Source organism: Triturus cristatus, chromosome 9, assembly GCF_964204655.1.
Source record: "Triturus cristatus chromosome 9, aTriCri1.1, whole genome shotgun sequence".
Taxonomy (NCBI): Eukaryota; Metazoa; Chordata; class Amphibia; order Caudata; family Salamandridae; genus Triturus; species Triturus cristatus.
The window spans coordinates 1097756859-1097777776 of record NC_140592.1 but is presented as its reverse complement, the minus strand read 5'-3'; the positions used below and the strand labels follow the sequence as shown (position 1 = coordinate 1097777776).

At 45.4% G+C, this 20918-nt stretch overlaps 1 protein-coding gene across 1 annotated transcript in view; it reads left to right on the top strand.

Annotated features, from left to right (window-relative positions):
* The window catches only part of DMAC2L (distal membrane arm assembly component 2 like), a 159242-nt gene that overhangs the window by 126387 nt on the left and 11937 nt on the right, over positions 1-20918 (top strand). The window contains exons 3-4 of the mRNA XM_085626999.1: positions 15770-15978; positions 17411-17582. Coding sequence (XP_085483125.1) covers positions 15770-15978; positions 17411-17582 — 381 coding nt within the window. The remainder of the gene's footprint in view (positions 1-15769; positions 15979-17410; positions 17583-20918) is intronic.

Sequence of the window (20918 nt, the reverse complement as noted above, 5' to 3'; positions counted from 1 at the left end):
TGTTCCCATGAGGCACAGGGTCAGACTGCTTTGCATATGGCCATGTCTGAACTGGGGTGGCAGAGTGGGCTAAAGAACGGTGATGGATCAAACTCGGATCTGTTGACTGGGTGTGAGTGTTTGATTGGTTCTGATGCTCCGTCCATCACCACCCCCTTTTGTACCGCTTTGTTCGCCATAAGTTGGCAGGGTATGCTCAGACGTGAGTCCCTTGCTCACTTTGCCACTGGATTCAAGCAAGCCTGGTGAAGACGGCTGAAATGCCAGAAACTGGTCCTAGGAAGCTTGTTTCCAGTCCAGGGAAGACATGGCTTGGCAGTTCGGGCTGGACTGTTCCCATGAGGCACAGGGTCAGACTGCTTTGCATATGGCCATGTCTGATCTGGGGTGGCAGAGTGGGCTAAATAACGGTGATGGATCAAACTCGGATCTGTTGACTGGGTGTGAGTGTTTGATTGGTTCTGATGCTCCGTCCATCACCACCCCCTTAGATACCAATACAGTCTTGTCAAATGAAATGACCATGTTTATTAATGATTGAATCTAATCAGCCTTTTTTTTTATTTTATTTTTTACAATTTTCTCTTTTTTAACAATTTTAAATCTGAGAATGGCTTAAGATATGACGTTTTAGATATGACCAACATTCTTGTTAAATGAAATGACCACGTTTACCTAAGATTGAATTCAACCAGTCTTTTCTTTTGTAACAGTTTTAATTAATTGAAACCATAAACAAACTACTACTACTACATTCCCAGCTAGGGCTTTGAAAATGTAGCCACTAGAAGCCAATGTAGGCTCTTCATCAGAGATTTAACATGATGTCCTCTAGGCTGGCGGGCGATTAACCTGGCCTCATGGTTTTGCACCAACTGTAACCGTTGTAGTTGATAAGTGGGAATGCCAGCATACAGTGAGTTGGCGTAATCGATACCCCAGATTACCAAGGCTAGGATAACCAAGGTCAAGGCCTCAGTGGTCAAGAACCTACTGATCTTCCGCATTCTACGAAGGTGGAAAAAGCACGCGGAGACCACTGAGCCAATCTGGGCCTTCATGGATAGATCGTTGCTGATCACAATCCCTAAGCTCTTGACGGAGCTTGCTGGAAGTGGGGGGCTACCCAGCATAGCAGGCCCAAAATTAGAGTTCCCCGGCTTTGCCGGTCCACCTGTAAGAATGAGCTCAGTGTTATCAGGGTTTAGTTTCAGTTGGTTATCATTCATGCAGTCACTAATAAAGCTCAGAGTGGACTGGAAATTGACATTGAGGAAGTGGAAGAATTGATGTCAAACACCAGCTGTAGATCATCGCCATAGTTAAAGGTTACAACTTTTATTTCACACAGAGACCAGACCAAGGGTAGTAGGTACAAGTTAAACAAGAGGGGCGAAAGGGATAACTCCTAACGAACCCCACAAGTTAGTTTCATTTTTTGGGAGGCAAAATTAGCAAGGTGGACAGCTTGGAATAGATTACTGAGAAACGAGGAAGTCCACTTCAACGCCAGACCCTGGATCCCGGCCTTGCTGACACGGTCGATCAGGAGACCATGATCGACCGTGTCAAAAGCAGCTGACAAATCCAGGAGTACCAGGGCCTGGGTGAGGCCCTTGTCAGCCCCCCTTCTAATCTCATCCATAACTGCAAGGATAACTGACTCTGTTGAATGTGCAGGTCTAAATCCTGCCTGATGAGATTAAAGAAAATTAGATTGTTCGATGAACGAACTTCTAGGATTTTCCCTAGGTAAGGCAGCAAGGAGATGAGGCAATAGTTGCTTAGCACTAAGGGGTCAGAGTTGGGTTTCTTCAAAATCTGGATAATTTTAGCACTTTTGAAGGTGTTAGGGACAATACCAAGTTTTAGGGAATGAAAGGGGAGGGTCCGGACAAGTAAGGCGGGAAACAATCAGTGGGGGAGCCAGAACTGACTTCTTTAAGTAAAACAAAAAAGTTTTCCATTGAAATTGGGGGGATTTAATTAAATACAAGTGAGTTTTTACAGGGGGCTGCGTAGACTATAGTGGAGATGGGAGGAGGAATACTAGCCTTGATCGTAGCAATTTTCTCAATGAAATAAGAATGAGCGAGTCGCATAAGGATTGCGAGGGAACAGGTTTCGCCATGACCCTGTCTGGATTAGAAAAGATATCTTTGGATTTATTAGCTGAATATACGATTTTTGAAGAAAAATGTTCTGCTTTAGTCTGGAGAATAGCATTTTTATATTCTTTGAGCAGTATTACATAAGAGGCTTTTTGTCCCAGGAATAGTCGTGTCTCCACCTACGTTCAGCTTGCCTTAATGCTAGTTTCTTTAATTTTAAGTCATTGGAGAAACAATGTTGTGCGTCATGTGGTCGCATAGTCTTAATTTTCTTAAAAGGGGCAATGCGATCACTAGCGGATTCAAGCCAAGCTTTGATACTTTTTGCGTGGCTGTGGAGGGATTCTTGTGCAGCAGGGGCTGTGGCGGTTGGTAATGAGTAGAAATCACCGTTGTTAGCGCGGTTCCAGATTGTTTTTTATCTGTAAATTTTTAGTAGGGGAGAAACTGGATATCACAAATGTGATAAGATGGTGATCGATCAAGTACATGGGCAGATTGCGAACTTTGAGATTTCCAGGTTGGAAGATAGCAGGAAAGGCATCACACATGCCCACAGTGTGCCACGGATGGACTACTATATTGCCAGTGGAAAAACCAGAATGTCATTAAGGATTAAAGGGTACACACATTAAGATTGCCCACTATTATGCCGGGGATAGCTGGAACATCACTTTGAATCTCCACAGAATGTGAAGGGTGAGCCATTATTATGCAAGGGACTGTCAGAATATCACCGTGAAAAGCTCTTAATATGTACAGAATGGATTCTATTATCGAGAGATAGCCAGAAGGATGCCAGGAATATCGACAGTGTCTCAAGCATGGGACACTATTATGTGAGGAATTGGTAGTGACATAAGACAGCATGTAATGTAGTGCATAGCATGAAGGTATACATCCAAATAATGCATGCCAGATATATTCGACGAAATGAGTTGGAAGGTGTCTGACACAGACCCACTCCCCAGGAATAAAGTAAATGGCAACAAGGCAGACGTATATTTTGAGCGTGTGGTGATGTTTTGTAGGATACTTAGCATGGTAAGTTCTTATTAAAGACTGGATTAATTATTTATATAATGCGTATGGGATGGTTGAAGTCGTTTTTGAAAATTAACTAATATATATGACTGGATGTGATACTAGGGTCCCCTCCAATGAAAGTTTGTCCGGGTAGATTTGACTTGTCTTGATATTGACTAAAGTTCAGATGACTGCTTAGTCGAGCTAGAAGGTCCGTCAGTGTCAGTCAATCAACGTTGTGAGGTAAAGCTTAACGTGTTATTGACTAAATATTTTAAATCGGTGGGTGGTGATCTAAGACGGGGGGGCGTGAAGCCTTCTCAAAAGGTCCGTGACTACTTAGAAAATTAAATAACATTAACAGGCTAATCAAGAGTGCATATTAAGAAAGAAGCAAAATTTTAAATTTAAAAAATAAAACGTTCTGTAAATGTAAAGCAATTTGACAATGGAGGCTAAAAAATAAGTTAGTATCATCATTTTCATTTGTGGGAGCAGAACAAATGCGTCAACCAGAATATAGATTGGACTATGAGTGATTTCAGTTGAATTTAGAAAAGTTCCAATCTTCCCCTCAACATTTAAAGTTTTGTTGGTGAATTAAATTTCACCAACAAAACACATCTGAGCCATGCTTAAAATGAAATTATGGGAAATATGCAGCTTCTCCTGTCCATGAGTGTCACCCTGGACAGTGGACATAGTGGAAGAGGTAGGGCCATGCAGGCTAAATACCTTGCACACCAGCATGTGACTGGAGCAAAAATTCAACACCAACCTTATACCATCCAGGCCAATGACACCCTTACTCACGGTAGTCAAAATTGGAATATTGGTAGACTGTGCATAAACATGAGGTCAGATAAACCATCAAAGAAGGAGCTTTTCTGTCTTCAAACATGTGTACAGAGACATCTTATGACATCTATTTTTGGAAGAAAGAAAGATCACTTCAACGATGGCCAAATATCTATATGTCAATGCATACCCATAAAATGGCATGCCAATAATACACACTAATGTACACGGATAATACATAGTGATGTGCACACAGACATGCACAACTTGCATACAGGCATATCGCCATAGCTGTAAGAAGGCATAGGTCAAGCTTGACATCTTCAGCCAGCCCTCGATTTTGGGCCTGCAGGGTTTATAAATTTGAGGGTTTAAGCCGTTAGTAATGATAGTTTTTTTTTCCTATAAAAACGTTGGGATTAAGGTATTACATGACATGGACCCCTTCGCACCTGCGCAGTTGGACAGATCTATGAAAAACATGTATTTGCTGCCTTAAAGTGTTCGCTGCTTCTTCATTATGTTTATTCTGAAGGAAGTGGTGCATTTTCATCCCTCCTGCTCAATGCAAAGCAAATCATTGACCGTTTAAATTTCAATTCAGTCACAAAGCATTTCATGCAATAAATCATTGTAATGAATTGTACAAAAGCCAGGAAACTCTCTGAGCCTTGGTCAGGCGTTACACTGCTTTACTTCAGTGATTTCGGTGAAGATTGCACTTCTTTCTGACAGCGCCCAAATGAAATGTTGTCCTTTTTCTTCTATTAGACTTTCCCATATAAAGCCAAATCTAATTTATACAAGATTCCAATAATAATCTGTAAAGAAGTTTTAACCTCGTGTTTTTTTTATGTTTTGGGGTTTTGTGTCCATAAGAAGAGAAGCTAATGTTAAAACCATCGTTATTATTAATGTTAGTATGATGACTATTTCATTATTATTGTTATTATTATTATTAATGTTTTACGCAATAGCCTTTTAATGGAAGTAAGCAAACTCTTGGCTCGTTTTTTGGGCAAGAGATTTTTTTTCTACTGAAAATCTTTTGCTGTGTCTGGTTGCATTGGTTCCATTTTTAGGTCTTGCCTGAGACAGCGCATGCAATGTTGCTTGCAAGTCTCTTGTACATTAAAGAAAAAAACAAAAAAGGGCTTATAGCCTGTCCATTACTTCCCATTGGTTGGCTTCAACATCACTCATTTCCTTGCTTCTCATTGGTCAGCGCCTCTTGCTTTCACTTTCTCTTCCTGTGTTTGTCTGTTCCATTGAGCATGAACGAAGTCTGTGGCCAGTGTCCTTCCACTAGCCACGTGCTTCTGGAGATAATTGTTTTTCATTTTCTTTGTTGCACTCAATAAGAGTCTCTGGTGTGGCTTCTCCCCTTCCTACCCTCCTCTCACTATCCGTCCTGTTACTTGATCTCTCCCTCCTTCCACTGTCTTTGACGAACAAGTTACTTACCTTTCGTAACAATGTAAGAGACATACATTAGTTCTAGATTCCTCACCTTAAAATTACCCCCAAGCGTCAGACTGGATCTGGAGAATTTTTCTGTAGCGGTACCCCTGCGCGTCGGTAGGTGGCATCGGTTGACTCTGTGCTGGTCGTCGGCATCGCTGGGATGACATCGAGGTGTCCGTTTAGACGCCGCCCCTGAGCACTGACGTCAGTTCTGACACAACTTTCTACGCCAGAAGCGCAGAGCCATGCAAGACACTTACCACTGGTGCACAAATCTAGGGCCCTGGAAGGGAGTCCCTAACCCTAGAAGTCATTTCGCAGAACAGGGAGGATGGGTGGGGTGGTAAGGAATCTATAACTAATGTATGTCTCTTACAGATGCATCGTTACTGAAGTTACTTGTTCATCTGAAAGAGACCATTAGTTATAGATTCCTTGCCTAAGAATAGAGACCCCAGCAATGCCAACCCCAGAGGTGAGTCTGGAAACCAAGTTCACACCAGAAAGTCCTGGAGAATAGAACGGCCAAAAAAGCTGTCTCTCCGGACTTGACTACCCAGGCAGTAATGTTTTATGAACGTGTGCAGGGATGCGCACATGGCTGCCTGGCAGATGTTAATCAACGGAAATCCACGTCCCAAAGCAGAGTGGCGGGCAGTCCTACTGGAGGTTACTTTTTCTAAAAAAAATAACAGATTTTGATGCATAGGACAACCCACCGAGGGATTGTACGTTTGAGCACGGCCTGACTTTTCTTGGAGCCCACATTACCCACGAAGAGTTGATCGTCCACCCGGAAATCTTTAGTGCGGGCAAGGTAGAAGGACAGCGCACATTTTGGGTCCAGACAGTGAATTCTCTCCTCCTCTTTGGAAGGGTGGAGAGGTGGGAAGAAGGTGGGCAATAAGATGGTCTGACCTATGTGGGAAGAGGTAACCACTTTGGGTAGAAAAGAAAGCCTAGTGCGAAGGACCACTTTGTCCAGATGGACTGCAAGAAAAGGAAGCTTTGAGGATAGAGCCTGAAGCTCACTCACCCTGCGAGCAGATGTGATGGCAAGCAGGAAAGCGGTCTTCAACGTTAGAAGATGATGAGGACAATTATGTAGGGGCCTAAAGGGTGCAAACGTAAGGAAAGTAAGCACAAGATTCAAGTCCCACTAAGGCGTTACGAAAGGAGAAAAGAGATGAGTAATGCCCTTCATAAATCTCTTTACAATATGTGACTCGAAAAGAGAAGGCTGATCAGGAAGGTGCAGAAAAGCCGAGATGGCCGAAAGGTAGCCTTTAAGAGAGCCCAGAGCAGAGCCCTGCTGGGCTAAAGATAAAATGAAGTGGAGAACCTCTGAAAGAGGGGCAGAAAGGGGATCCCCAGACTTTGCTGTGCACCATGCCACAAATGTGTTCCATTTACAGGCATATACCATTTTAGTGGAGGGATGCCTGGCTGCCAAGATGACGTTATAGACTTCGGGGGGAAGGTTGAAAGCTGTCAACTGTCTCCGCTCAATCTCCACACAAGGAGGTGGAGGCTTGACAAGTTCGGGTGGAGGACCGTCCCCTGCTGCTACAACAGAAGATCCTCCGGAAGAGGCAGTCTGATCAGAGGATCGATGGCCATGCTCCAGAGCTAAGGGTACCAGGCTCTTCGTGCCCAGTCCTGGGCCACAAGAATGACTTGGACCTGGTCGCGCTTGGTCTTCTTCAGCACTATGGGTAGAAGGGGTAAAGGCAGCAAGGCGTACAGGAGGCCGCAATTCCACTCGCGACGAAAAGCATCACAGAGCGAGTGCTGCCTTGTAAACTCCAACGTGCAGAACTGCTGACATTGCAAGTTCTCTTCGGTGGCAAACAGATCTAACCAAGGCTCTCCGCACTGCCAAAAAACCTTGCACCACAGTCCAGGGCCACAAGAATGACTTGGACCCGGTCGCGCTTGGTCTTCTTCAGCACTCTGGGTACAAGTGGTAAAGGCAGAAAGGCGAACGGGAGGCCGTAATTCCACTTGCGACAAAAAGCGTCGCTGAGCAAGTGCTTCCTTGTAAAATCCAACGCGCAGAACTACTGACATTGCAAGTTCTCTTCGGTGGCGAACAGCTCTAACCAAGGCTCTCCGCACTGCTAAAAGACCTTGCACCCCCTCCGAGTGAAGACGTCATTTGTGATCCATCATGCACGGGCGGCTGAGTTTGTCCGCCCTGGCATTCAGGGAACCTGCCAGGTGTTGAACCACCAGGGATATGCCCTGATGTTCTAGCCATATCTAAAGGCGAAGAGCCTCTTGACATAGAGTCCATGACCCCGCCCCACAGTGCTTGGTGCAGTACCACATGGCGGTGGTGTTGTCTGTGAACACCTGCAGTACTCTTCCTTTGACAGAAGGAAGGAATGCCTTCAGTGCCAGACGTATCGCCCGGAGCTCCGAAAGGTTGATGTGGAGACTGGACTCTGCTGGAGACCAGAGACCCCTGATCTCCGTCTCTCCCAGGTGGCCGCCCCATCCCAGGAGTGACGCATCTGTCACTACTGTGAACTCTGGTTGAGGAAGGGAGGGATCTGCTGCTGACCCAATCCTGGTTCGTGAGCCACCAATGCAATTGATGTGCAGCCCCTCCGAGATCTGGACAGCATCGGAAAGATTCCCCTGATGCTGCACCCACTGGAACATTTGGTCCCACTGCAAAGCCCGCGTATGCCACCCGGCATGATCCACCAGCAGGATACAGGAGGCCATGAGGCCCAGCAGCCTCAGGGTCATTCTCACTGAAATCTGAGATAGAGACTGAAACATCGATATCATAGCCCAAATATCCCGGACTCGCTGCTCGGGAGGATAAACCCCAAACTGCGCTGTATCCAGAACTGTTCCGATGAAAAGGAGCTTCTGAGAGGGAGTTAGGTGTGGCTAAAGCAGGTTGATAGTGAACCCCAGCGAGTGCAGGAGGTCCGCCATAGTGTGGAGGCGGGAGACAACAGCCTGAGGCGAGCTCACCTTCAACAGCCAGTTGTCGAGATAGGGGAAGACTGGGACCCCTAATCTGCGCAGATGAGCTGCGACCACCGCCATTACTTCCGTGAACAGCCGAGGGACACTGGTAAGGCCAAAAGAGAGCACGGTAAACTGAAAATGCTCGTGGCCTACCGTGCGCCGTAGGTCACGCCTGTGGGCTGGGTGGGCGGGGATTTGGAAATATGCATCCTGCAAGTCCACCACTACCATCCAGTCTCCAGGACCGAGGACAGACAGAACCTGAGCCAACGTGAGCATTTGAACTTCTCCTTCCTGAAGAAGCGGTTGAAGGCCCTGAGGTCTGAGATAGGACGCAGGCCTTTGTCCTTCTTGGGTACCAGAAAGTAGTGGGAGTAACAACCACGAGCCCTTCTGGCACAGGGACGCTTTCGATAGCTCCCTTGGCCAAGAGAGCTGCAACTTCTGGCCGGAGAAGGGCCATGTGATCCCCCGACATGCGATGGAGTGTTGGTGGCATGGAGGGGCAGTAGTCTCGAAGGGGAGGGAGTCGCCCCTTCGGACTATCTGCAAAACCCTCCTGTCTTATGTGATGGTTTGCCAGTGGGGGAGGTGATGGAAAATCCTGCCACCCACTGGCCTCCGGTGGTCCTGAAAAGTCAGACTAGGAGCACTTGGAGGCTGGGGCAGGGGTGGACTGGCCACAGACCCACTTCGCTGGGTCCATCGTCAGCGGCCACGCAGAGGCTGGGTAGGTTGCGTGGCCCTGTGGCCAGATTGGGTGGAACGTGGTGGGGCACCCCTTCCGTAGCTACAAAAGGGGCGAAAGGCGGACTGCATGAGGCGAGAAGTTGCCGCGAGGCCCAAAGATGTGGCCGTAGCCCTAGAATCCTTGAAGCGCTTGAGTGCTGAGTCTGCCTTGTCACTGAACAGGCAACGATCATCAAAGGGCATGTCCATAAGGGTAGATTGGGCATCCCCAGAGAAACTAGATGTCCTCAACCATTCGTAGCGTCTCAAGGCTACTGACGTGGAAACCGTTCTGCCAGAGAGTCGGCGGTATCTAGCCCACACTGAATGGTGAATTTAGCTGCGTCTCAACCCTCTGCCACTGCATAGTTGAGAATGACCCGGGCCTCCTCCGTGCACTGTGGCAGCACTTGCGCAACCATATCCCACACCATATGGGTATAACTGCCCAAAAGGCATGCAGTGTTCACCGACCGCAGCGCTAAGCTGGCGGAAGAAAACATTTTCTTCCCAAGGTGGTCCAGCTTCTTGGATTCCCTATCTGTGGAAGCAGTAGGGAATGCACCCTTAGAAGACGAGGCTTGGACCACCAAGCTCTCGGGGGTAGGGTGTTGGGAGAGGAAAAGCGGGTCGCTTGGGCCCAGACGGTGGCATCGGGCAATCATCCTGTCCACAGGAGCCCCTGTGCTGGGCTTGGACCAAGTGCCCAGAAGGACTTTGGTGAAGTCTTCATTAAAAGGCCGAAGAGGCCACTGCCGGTTGAAGTACCTCTGTCAGGAGGTTAGTCCTGACTGCCACCATAGTAAGCTCCAGGCCCAAGGTCTCAGCTGCCCTATGCAACACCACTGTGTAAGAAGCTCTCTACTCTGTAGCCACGGTAGAGGGGGAGAGCATGCCAAGGTCTGGGGAGGTGTCCAAACTAATGGCATCAGCCAGTTCCTCTCACCAGCCTCGCTCGTCAAGCTGGTCAGCTAAAGGGTCTACAGACCTCTCCCAGTCCTCCTTACCCTCCTCTGGCTGCCAGGGCGATAGGGAACGCTAGGGATGAACAGCGGTACGAAAGTACCCTCTGGCGCCGGTACCGACGTCGAGTGATGTTGGTCCGGCACTGTGTCCAAGTCGGGGTCGCCGCCGGTTGGGGGCGCAACTGGCGTCGGGACGTCGTCACTGGAATCAGCGCCAGGGAAGGTACCGTGAGGTCGACCAGCGCTGATCCAGATCCAGGCCTGGATCCTTGGGAGCCCTCTGGCACCAGAGCCGAGATGCCCACAAATGCTATGGAGAGCCCCGTAAAAGGCTCGAAGCTGGACAGGGGATGCTCCGGCTCCGGGAATGGGAGGGAAGTAAGGAGCTGTCCCAGAAGCGGGCTCCGAAGGAAGAGCCGGAGAGTGACGATGCTCCGGTTCCCGCGTCGCGTCGGCCGGGGAGAAGGCGAAGAGCGACGATGCTTCTTCACCTTCTTCTTGTGCTTAGACTTACCCGATAAGTGCGAAGACTTCGATGACGAGTGGTGGTGGCTCCTCGACAGGTCCTTCCTCTTGACTGGGACCTTGAATAACGCAGAGTGGACTGCCAGGCCTCCAAGAGCTTTCGAGGATGCTCCCGCAGAGAATTCGGCTTCATGGCTCGGCAGTCAGAGCATGACTTCGGGTCCTTGTCGCGCTCCAGACACCAGAGGCACACGAAGTGTGGATCCGTGACGGACATCAATTCATGACAGGAGTCACAAGGCTTGAAGCCGGTCCGACGATGGGACATCCCTTGTGCTACCAGGAGTCGATTTGACTAAAAAATTACATCGACAAAAGTCGAAAAAAGTTTAGTCAAAAATTGACTAAGGGGCAAGCTTTTCTCCAGATCTGTGCTGGCTGGCGCGGAAAAAGAAAGAACTGACGTCAGCGTGCTGGGGCGGTGTCTAAGTAGGCACTGCGACGTCGTCCCGGCTATCACGACGATGGAGTCGACCGACGCCACCTACCGACGTGCAGGGGTAATGCTACAGAAAAATTCTCCGGATTCAGTCTGACGCCTGAGGGTAATTCTAAGGTAAGTAATCTATACCTAATGGTCTCTTTCAGATACTGCTTGCAATCTCCCTCCGTCCATGGTCTTGCTTTCCCCCTCCACCCCTCGTTTTGTTTGCTCATCCCACCCTCCTCCAGCTGTCTGTCAATGTGTGTCCCCATCCCGCCCCCTCACGCCGTGCCCAGTGTTGCTTGTTTTTAAATGAGACACTAATATTTTTCAGGTAGTAGTTTGTTGGTCTTAATCACCTCCTGTAGTAGTTAGTGTAGTGACTCAGTCCTAGTGCAACAGTTATCGGTTGTGTTTGAATCAGGAGCAGGTAGCACATGCGCCTGCCAGCTACAATGCTGTCTCCTTCTTCGGAGGCGTTGAAGGAGTTTGAAGAGTTAGTCACTACACCTCTCACTCACCCTAGCACCGTTTCTTCATGAAAATTGTAGCCCTATGAATTTCTACGTGCCAATGGGGCCTTGGAAGTGGCTGCTCTCCACACTCGTTGAGCACAGGGGAGTGTTATGCCGGTTGCGGCAGCTGGGGCACTGCTGTTGTTACCGCTAGAGGTGGGCTTTGAGGCCAGGTCGGACACCTACATCTAACCTCACTTTCGGGCGTAGTGAGTGCATTTTTTCTTTGCACTAACGGTGCTGTGCCTTGACGCTTTGTTGCTTGTTGCCTCCCACCACGAAAAAAAAAACCCATTGACAAAGCCAAATAGATTTATAGGAGAACTATTTGAATGCTGCTGTGCAACATGGCTTAAAGTAATGAAATAAAAATGCTATGATGTGGCCAGCACTGACCACTTCTTATTGATTTTCTTTTCTTTACTTTAGCCATGTGGTACAGTAGCTGTGCAACATGGCTAAAAAACATTAACAAAGCCAATAGATTTCGCTTGGGCAAGACCTATTGGCTTTGCCAATGCTTTTTATGAAGCACAACTAGTTTGGTTATTCCTGCTAATAGTGATAGAATGAGATTTGAGTCCCCATACTGACCACATTGCATGACTTGCAGGATTCTATGCATTGATGTCTTTTTTATGCGAACTTTTAAGGGCACACGTAACTGATGGCTTAAACTTTTGGTAACCTGCGTTTTGTGGGAGTTATGCATTGTTTTAGAATGTCTGACTTCCAGAAACGAGGCAGTAAATGGTGTGTCCTCAAACGTGCCTGCTAGTGCTTCCGGCCCTTCATTACTGAGAGACTTGGCTTGTAGTGACAGACTACGTCAGCTCAAGGTGGTTGCTATGTGGAGGGGCCATTTATTGGGAAGTAGTCAATACCGGCTTACGTACTTGCAGTTTTATTGGTAGTCAGCCCTGACACCCTTCAATTATTACAATGGTTTTTACAGATGTTTGTTGGCGCCATAGCAGCAGCGCCCCTCCTAGGGTTTTTGTGAACTTGTTAACTGGAAATTCTGTTTTTACAGACAAGGTCCTTGAAATGGTTTATCTCCCGGAAGCAGCAGCCCTTCCGTTCTTTTCGGGTTCTGGTAATCAGTGCATGTGGATGCTGATAGACTTGTAGTGGACACCATGGTGTGCTGTACCTCTGCAGGTACTCGTGTTTTATACCAGATTGGACAAAGAAATGAATGCATGCTGTGAGACAAAGCATCCTTACTGGAGTGGCTCAACACAATGAATATTTAATGTGTGATATGCCTTTCACGACTGTCAATAGGTTGCTTGGTGTCAGTTACAGGTGAAGCCTGTACATGTCCTACCTTTCTCTGAAAGTGACTTGTTATCCTAGAAATATTGATCAGAATTCGATTATCCCCTCGCAGATGAAGCCATAGCTCTATTACTCTGTGCATGTACATATGTTAGGATGTCTGGCTGGCTTTTATTTCACATTTATGCTACCCCTCCAATATCTGACTGTATTATGTTAGGAATGACGAATTGTGCCCCCGAACCCACATTACCATACTTTTTTGATACATGAAAGATTACTTCAACCAGTAGGTTCAAATACGGACTTCTTTCTCTCTCTTTAGTACAATAAGACCACTAAGGAGGGGACATACGAATGTCTATATGCACTACGAAACTGTACCAAAAAAAGTTTCGAAATATGGAAACATTTCTTAGTTGATCTTGTCACTTAGAATTTTATTTCATAAGACAGGAGGATTTAGTAAATATAAACTGTAAAATAACTCCTGTCGAATTATGTTAGTGGAGAAAATGAGTACATGCTTGTACGAATCTTGATTATTATGTACCACGAAACGCTGTCAATAAAAAAGATCACTTCATATTAACTACAATCTTAAACATGTTTTCAACACAACTAATATTCCTATTGAACAGTTTATTAAACGTGAAAGATGCAGAGTTCATTCAAGCAGGATACATATCTCGCGCAACAAACCAGGGGCGCAAAAATCAACACAATCCTTTTTCCAGAGCCTGACAAAAGCCCTGTGTAGTATTTTAAGAACATAGGTTTTGTCGATAAAAGGCAGATTTAGAAGTAAATGTTCCTCACTGCATTTTACAGCATTTTACAGCAAGGAACAATATCATTTTAATCATCAAATCTATACCTAACTCTTAGTCCACCATTTATCATCCTCTTTCAAATCTATTCTCACTCGTGTGCATGGTGTTTTTAGCAGCCTCCTCTATGTCCTTCTTATTCATAAATATGATTTCTAGAAGAAAATTCTGTTCATAAAAGCACAAAAATGACATTGATGTTTCTTAGCCTTTTGTGTTTTCAGTGTATAATTGCGTGACTTTTCAAAGAGATTCCTCATTTTAATGACTAGTTTTTTTAATTCATTCATTTCAGTAAATGTCTTTCCTAGAAGAGAACAATACGGCATCAATAATACTGTGAAGTGGAGCAGATCCCCGATTATGGGTGCTAGCAGGAGAACATGAAAGGGAAGAACACAGAGATAGTTTTGCTTTCTAAAGAGTGTACACTCAATCACGTGTGGCACTAGTCTCAACACAATCCATGAGAGAGAGCCTGACACTTTGGAGAAAAGTTATCAGTTTAGCCTAAAGCTTTTATGATGGACCCTTCCGAGACCCTGCTCAGTTTCAATTTCTCGATTGTCGCAAGGTTAGAGTTTTGGATCAAAGGTTTGTTAGCAGGGGTTGGGAAAACAAATGTTCTTCTTTATATGACCTGCCATATGCATAAAAATGTTGAAACAACATTATTATTCGAGTTTCTTACCCCTTTCTTCATCTGCCTTGTTTGTCAGACTTTACTAGCGGATAGCCCAAACAGAGGAAGAAAAAGAGAAGTCTGAATTTTCAACACCAAAGAGCCTCCACCGCACGAGTAGGACACCTCGTAGCTTCAGAATATCCTATGACTTTCCAACGATGTATCGCCAAGGGGCTAACTGTGTAAAGGAGACATACTGCCTAGTGGATGTGTGCCATTGTCTGGCTTCTACTCCAGCTGCCAAGGTCACCTACTGTGCTTTAAGCACTGTAGAAACTGAACATGAACATAAAGGCATGTCATAAAGGGTCATGCTGGAAAAGGGCCAGGGACCTGCCTTGACCATTAGGTGACAGAGAACAGATTGAATGTATTTTGGGAAATACTTAGACTGGCCATAAGTTGGAAATGCTGTGACTGGTGTACCCACACCTTTATTCCATTATTCCCAGTAGTTGCAGTGGAGTATTGAATCAGGACCCTGGCTATGGAGTTTTTCAGGAACCACTCACGTGTGTTTTGTTCTAAATACCCCAATTCTACTAGATCGAAGGTGTATTGCAGCTTGTGGGTCGTCATGTTCGTTCCTGTAGCGCTACAGTGGAAATTGGACTTTCAAGAAGAATTCTCTAATATTGCCAAATGTATAGAATCGGGTAATTTAAATCATATTACATAGAGTCTATATGATAGGAAATCTGTCCATGCGTTTAAGAAACTTTGACTATCAGCTTCAACTGCCCAATTGTGACCTATCTTTATAGATGAACTAGGCGGCTACCTAGGGCCCAAGTTAAGCAGGGCGTCAAACTTAAGGAAAAAAGTAAAATTGACAAATATTAAATTTAAAAAATGAGTGCACAGACTGCAAGGCTTGTTTACGGTACCAGTTGCTAGATGTTACTTTGGGGGCCTTCCACATGCCCACCACATTTGAAGCGAGTCAGTCTGCGGGATTCTGTAACTTTTGCTTGTTTTATATGATGCCAGCATGCTGCCCTCAGCAACCTTCACATAACTTGATCAAAGAGATTTTCCACTCCAGAAATGTTAGGTACACCAGCTAGATTTTCATGGTCTTATGTGACAGAAATAGCATTCTTCCTTATTATGTTGCAGTCTGAAGTGTGTATGATGGAAAGACTCCTCCAAAGAGAATGCAACTTTAAACACAACAATTACATTTATAGACTACTGCACAGAAAAATATAAATCAACTACGTTGCATGCATTCTATTTCTGGCTCAGACGATCACCAATATCATTGTTCTTTTAAATAATTTTCTCTATCTCTGTTAACAATATACTTTCGACTTATGTCTGATTTTGATTTGGCAAAATACTTTCATCTCTAAAGATTGATTACAGTGTATATAAAATATTAATTTTTATAAAAAAACACGTATTCCTATCTGTTAACTTCAACAGTGTAGATCATGAACGGATTAAGGATGTCGGCCCAGACAGAGCAGCTTCTGAATGGCTTCTACGATGTGGTGCACACGTCCGTTACCAAGGATTTGACAAATGGCAGCAGGACTACAATGGCCTTCCAACTGGACCTTTAGGAAAATACAAGATTCAAGCCATTGATGCCACTGAATCATGCATCATGCATCGGGGCTTTGACTACCTGGGTAAGCAAAGTACATAGTGGACCTCATGTAGTAGCAAGTGATGTTGGAATCAAATTGCACATACCAAGTGGATTTTTTGTCTTTGAAATATTCCTTTATAATTTGGATCTGGGAGTTATCATAACATTAGGAAAACTAACCACTCCAAAAGCCCCAGCTTCCTTCTCTTTTCACTGGATTAAAGTTCAAACGAATTCTTTGTTGTTTGATAACTCTGGTTAATGTTTGCCCCTATGTAGATAAGAAGTGACAGGAATCTGCAGCTGCTTACAGGTTGTAGTTCTTCTGGAAAATGCCCCATGCACAAGCTACATTCTTTGCGCACACTTTCCTCTTCCCTGACACCTTCCTCTTCCCTGACACCTTCCTGATCTGGTCTTCCTTCCAGCCTCACTGCTCACATAAATAATAGCTGCAGCTCCTTGTTAATAAATCAAATGAATAGGGGACTGGTGTGGTGGCTAGATTCAGTGTGAACTCAAAGCCATAAACAGCTGGAACTTCCAGTCACTTCTTATCTTAGTAAGACATTTTTATCCAAATGTTAATTGGAGAGTCTATAATTTACACAATGAAGTACCCGGGTCTAACACTGAAAGCAAGCTAGTCCATGTCATCAATTTATCTCTTCGTACCTAGATAATTCACAACGATAAGAGAATTCTCAAATCGGGGAGGCAGGGGGGCAGAGAAGGCTCCGGTCAAACTGACTTAGGAAGACATTTCCGAATGACTAACTAGGAGCTACATTTCTCCTAGTTAGTCGCTCAGAAATGGAGGTGCCCAATGTTAGATTGAGACTCAGTGCTAACTCTTGAGTCGTTCCAAACCATACACAATTGGCTGTATGCTGCTACAGGGCCAGGAGAAGAAGTCTCAATAGTGTGAAATTAAGATCTTTTAATAATTTATGATGGTAGTTATACTGTTCATTCTCTACTATGAGGCATAGAGAATAACTCAAATATAGAGATGAGCATTGAAGGTATAGCTTGGAGATTGTTGAAATACAGGTCACTAAGAGACGTCTAGGTGAACTGGAGTGAGCTTGTGATGTTTCTGATGTAATCCGTTTGGGGAACTAGATTCGATGCAATACGTTTCACATAAATGGATTTAATAGACAACTTAGGAGCGACAGTATGGAAGGAGAGGTCTGAAAATACTTTAGTAAGTCGATGGAACATTAGCATTGTGGTAGTTAGATTTATATAACTCTAGGAAGATGGCTTTAGCAGCCGACAGAGAGTGAACCATGTCAGTTTCTTGAGCTTTTAATGAAGACCTTACACAATATCATTCCTCTACAACATATATCCATTTTAAACTGGAGACATTTTGCAACATAAAAGCAAGCGGAATTCTTGGGAAGTCTAGTTGAACATATTCTGTGCCATTTTCCACTGGTACTAACATGTTGTTTCTATTTCAGATGGCCTGGAACACCTTGAAGAAATTAAGTTCTGCAAGTGCATATACATTGAGGACACCTGTTTGGAGAGGCTGAGTAAGATTGAAAACTTGCAAAAGAGTCTTCGGCGGCTGGAGATCATTTCCTGCGGCAACGTCACAGATAGAGGCATCATATCTCTGAACACATTAGGGTATGTTTGAAAAAAATGGGCTGATCAGTTTAAATATTTGACAGTTAAGCTATACTGGCAAAGCCAATTTTCCAAAGTTTGATCTAGGAACTGGTGAAATTGGCAGATTTCGCTTTGATCTTTGAAACTCATGCCAGTAAAATGATTTTGAAGCAATGTCTGATCTAGGCAGTGCACATAACTGACATGTGAATCAAAATGTCAATGAAGGTAAGGTACACCATTTTCTATTAAGGAAACATGGTTGCATTGCTATTGATAAATACCACCGATGAGGACTCCTCTTCTAGGCACTTGAGACTCCACCACTCATTTCGTAGATAAGGGACTGATCCTTCATCTCTAGAGCCTGGTTTATGCACTACTTTGCCCTGTAATTCTTTCCTTTCCACAAAGCCCTCTGAAGTTATCACAGAAGGTTTAATAGCACTTTGGGGGACAAAACAAATTAAATTAGTAAATAAAAGAAGAGGAACTAGATCTTCCAACCCATTCTTTTTGTCCTCATTTTGCCTTTAAAAGCACCTTCTCATAATCTTGACAGTCCCAAGTGCTCTATCCTGGGCTTCGAGACCATCAGTAATATTGCTTACAGCTCCGAATAATTCCTCCCGCCATTCCTGACATAGGAGGTCTAATCATTGGACTCGTCCTCTGATGTTAACCAGGTCTCGGCTTGTTAAAAAAAAAAAAACGTGCACCCCCAATTTTTCTGTCTAATTTATAAAAGAATTTAACAGAGTTTCACCACAAGCCCAAGCGGGTAGCTCTGGTTGGCACCATTTCTTACAAATTTCTCTCCTTGCCAGGAGATATAGGAAGAAAATCAATTTAGATTGCGTTGATGTCATTCTTTCCACCTCTGCATATTTCCATGGTACACCCCAAAAAATTGTAGTATGGCTTACCTCCACTCGTACTCCTGAGAGGTCTGATATTGTTTTACCCACTCTCAGCAAAAAATCCTCTAAAACAGTGCAGCTGGCAAACATGTTTATATCATCTACACCTGGGCCTCCCCACCTATTGCACTTGGCGTTGTTGTTAATTCTCCTGGGTTTAGCCAGCTCCAGTGTGGACCAAAAGGCTCTGTAGCGAGTGAACAAGTGGTTCCTTTTTAAAGGTACAGATTTTACTACTTAGTAAAGTAAGTTAATCAGTACTTGCCATATATTCTCTAAGTCTACGTTCAGCAAGCATCCGTCCCGGACTTGATGTGCTGATTTCATGTTCCCCTCTGTTGCGTCTAATAAGAGTTGATACCACATTGCCACCTCCTTCCTGCTTGTACTAGGATCCTGAAGTTCCTCCTCCATACTTTGGATATCTGAGTGGTCCACCCCTGGTCTTCCAGCTAGGTGATCAACTGATATTTGAACCTTGACAGTATTCCCTTAGTGATTCTCTCCGAGGTGTCCCATGGTAATGCGTTCCCTTCCTCATCTAACTGCCCCCACTTGGTTATTCCACCTTCTCAAAGTGGTCTTGATAAACGGTCTTTCAAACACTTGGGCGTTCCTGGAGAATCCCATATTGGTGATAGATTGCTATGGTATGGGATTCCTAGGAAAGATCTTATCTCAAACCATAGACCGGCAGCGGAGCGAAGGCATTTCATCTGTACTTTTTTAAAGACTTTGGTGCGCCATACTTGTACAGGAACCCCTCTCTTGGTCTAGCGTAGTCCTATACATACTCCAAGCGGACGATTCATCTGGGTGGAGGAGAAGCATCCTGCAATTTTTTTAATGGAATATCCAACAATAGAGCTGGATGTCAGGTAGTGCCACGCCCCCATTCCCTAACCTCCTCCTGAGCTTTTTCTATGAAAGCTGTATAACTTTGTCTGCCCAGATGAACGAGGTGATCTTCCATTGGATCTTACGAAGCTCTTTACTGTTGAAGCTTAGCGGGATGTTATCAAATTGAGAGGTGAATCTTGGCAAGATGGACAATTTAACCAAGTTTTTCCGTTCCATATATAGTGAGTGACAGATTCCCCCATTTTTTTCAGTAGCCTACTGTCAGGGGGTCACTCTGGAGGATCAAGCTGGAGACGATAATGACCATTCATTTCCACCTCGGCCGCAGGACGAGAGCGGCCCCTTTAATCCAGACTGGACTTCTCGGGGGGAGGAGTCTGTGAGAACGACGTCAGCGACAAACCTCCAATCACGGGACGTGTTTGCCTGTAAAGAGAACCCGGAACACGACCAAGGCGCGAAAGCCGGCGGAGGAAGCAGGAGTGGAGAGAGAGAGGAAGAGCAAGAGCAACGAAGCGGTGGAAACGGCGAGAAACCGAGCGGAGGGATCAGAGAGGACGAGGTCGAGGATCCGAAGCAGCCAGGAGGCCAACGACACCGCGACTCGCCCCGCCACGTTCCCGAAGGAGCGTGGCTGGGAAAGGTACGGGACCGAGTCCTGGGTTTTACTTTTGCACGGGGAGGGACGGGGTAGGATTGAGTTGGGGAGGTCACAGAGGGGTGGGTGTGTGTGGGACACCCTGTTCCCTGCACCTTCACCTGCGAGACTTCTACTGTTTTGGCGGTGTGTGAATTCTACGTGGTGGCAGCCCCGGTGACCCTTCACTCCCCTTACCCTGCCTCAAAGCCATTCAAAGCTCCTTCATCTCACCTGTGTGCATTCCCGTGTTCTTTTTGTTTCCCCCGGTCTACCTCCCTGGAGTGTCGTATGAACACCTTACTCCGTGGAAAGCGCCCCAAGGGAAGACGAGCCAAGAAAGAAGACGCGATCTCATCCTTTACCTTGTGTCTTGTACCGTGGAACAATAAAGAACCATAACCCCAGACCTCAGACTATCGTGCCTCCTTTCCCATAGAGGGTGTCCCTTGTGACACCTACCTACCTCATTGCTGACTATTTTCAGGTTACCCTTCAGGATGTTGTCATGATTATGCATAATCCTAACTCCCATGTACCTTATTTCTTCACTGTGATCCACGTCCTTCCATACAGAGTTCCTGGTCATTATTTCAGGTTTTATACACCTGACCCTGGAGAATTTCCCAAACGGCCTCACTTTCCATGTTACTTGGGATATGGCACTCTATGCATCTGACATGTACTCAATCAAATAATCAGTGTATAGTGCTATTTCTTTGGAGAGTTTGCCAGCAATAAGGATCTCAATCTCTTTATTTCCTCTCAAACTTTGGGCAAAGGGTTCTGTATAGAGATCGAAAAGGAGCGGGGAAAGGGGGCAGCCCTGCCTAGTAACACTCTCTATTTAAACTGGAGTAGACAGACTATCGTTCACTAACACCTGGTCCCTCGGAGTGCTATAAATTTGTTGAATCGCCTTCAGAAACCTGTCCC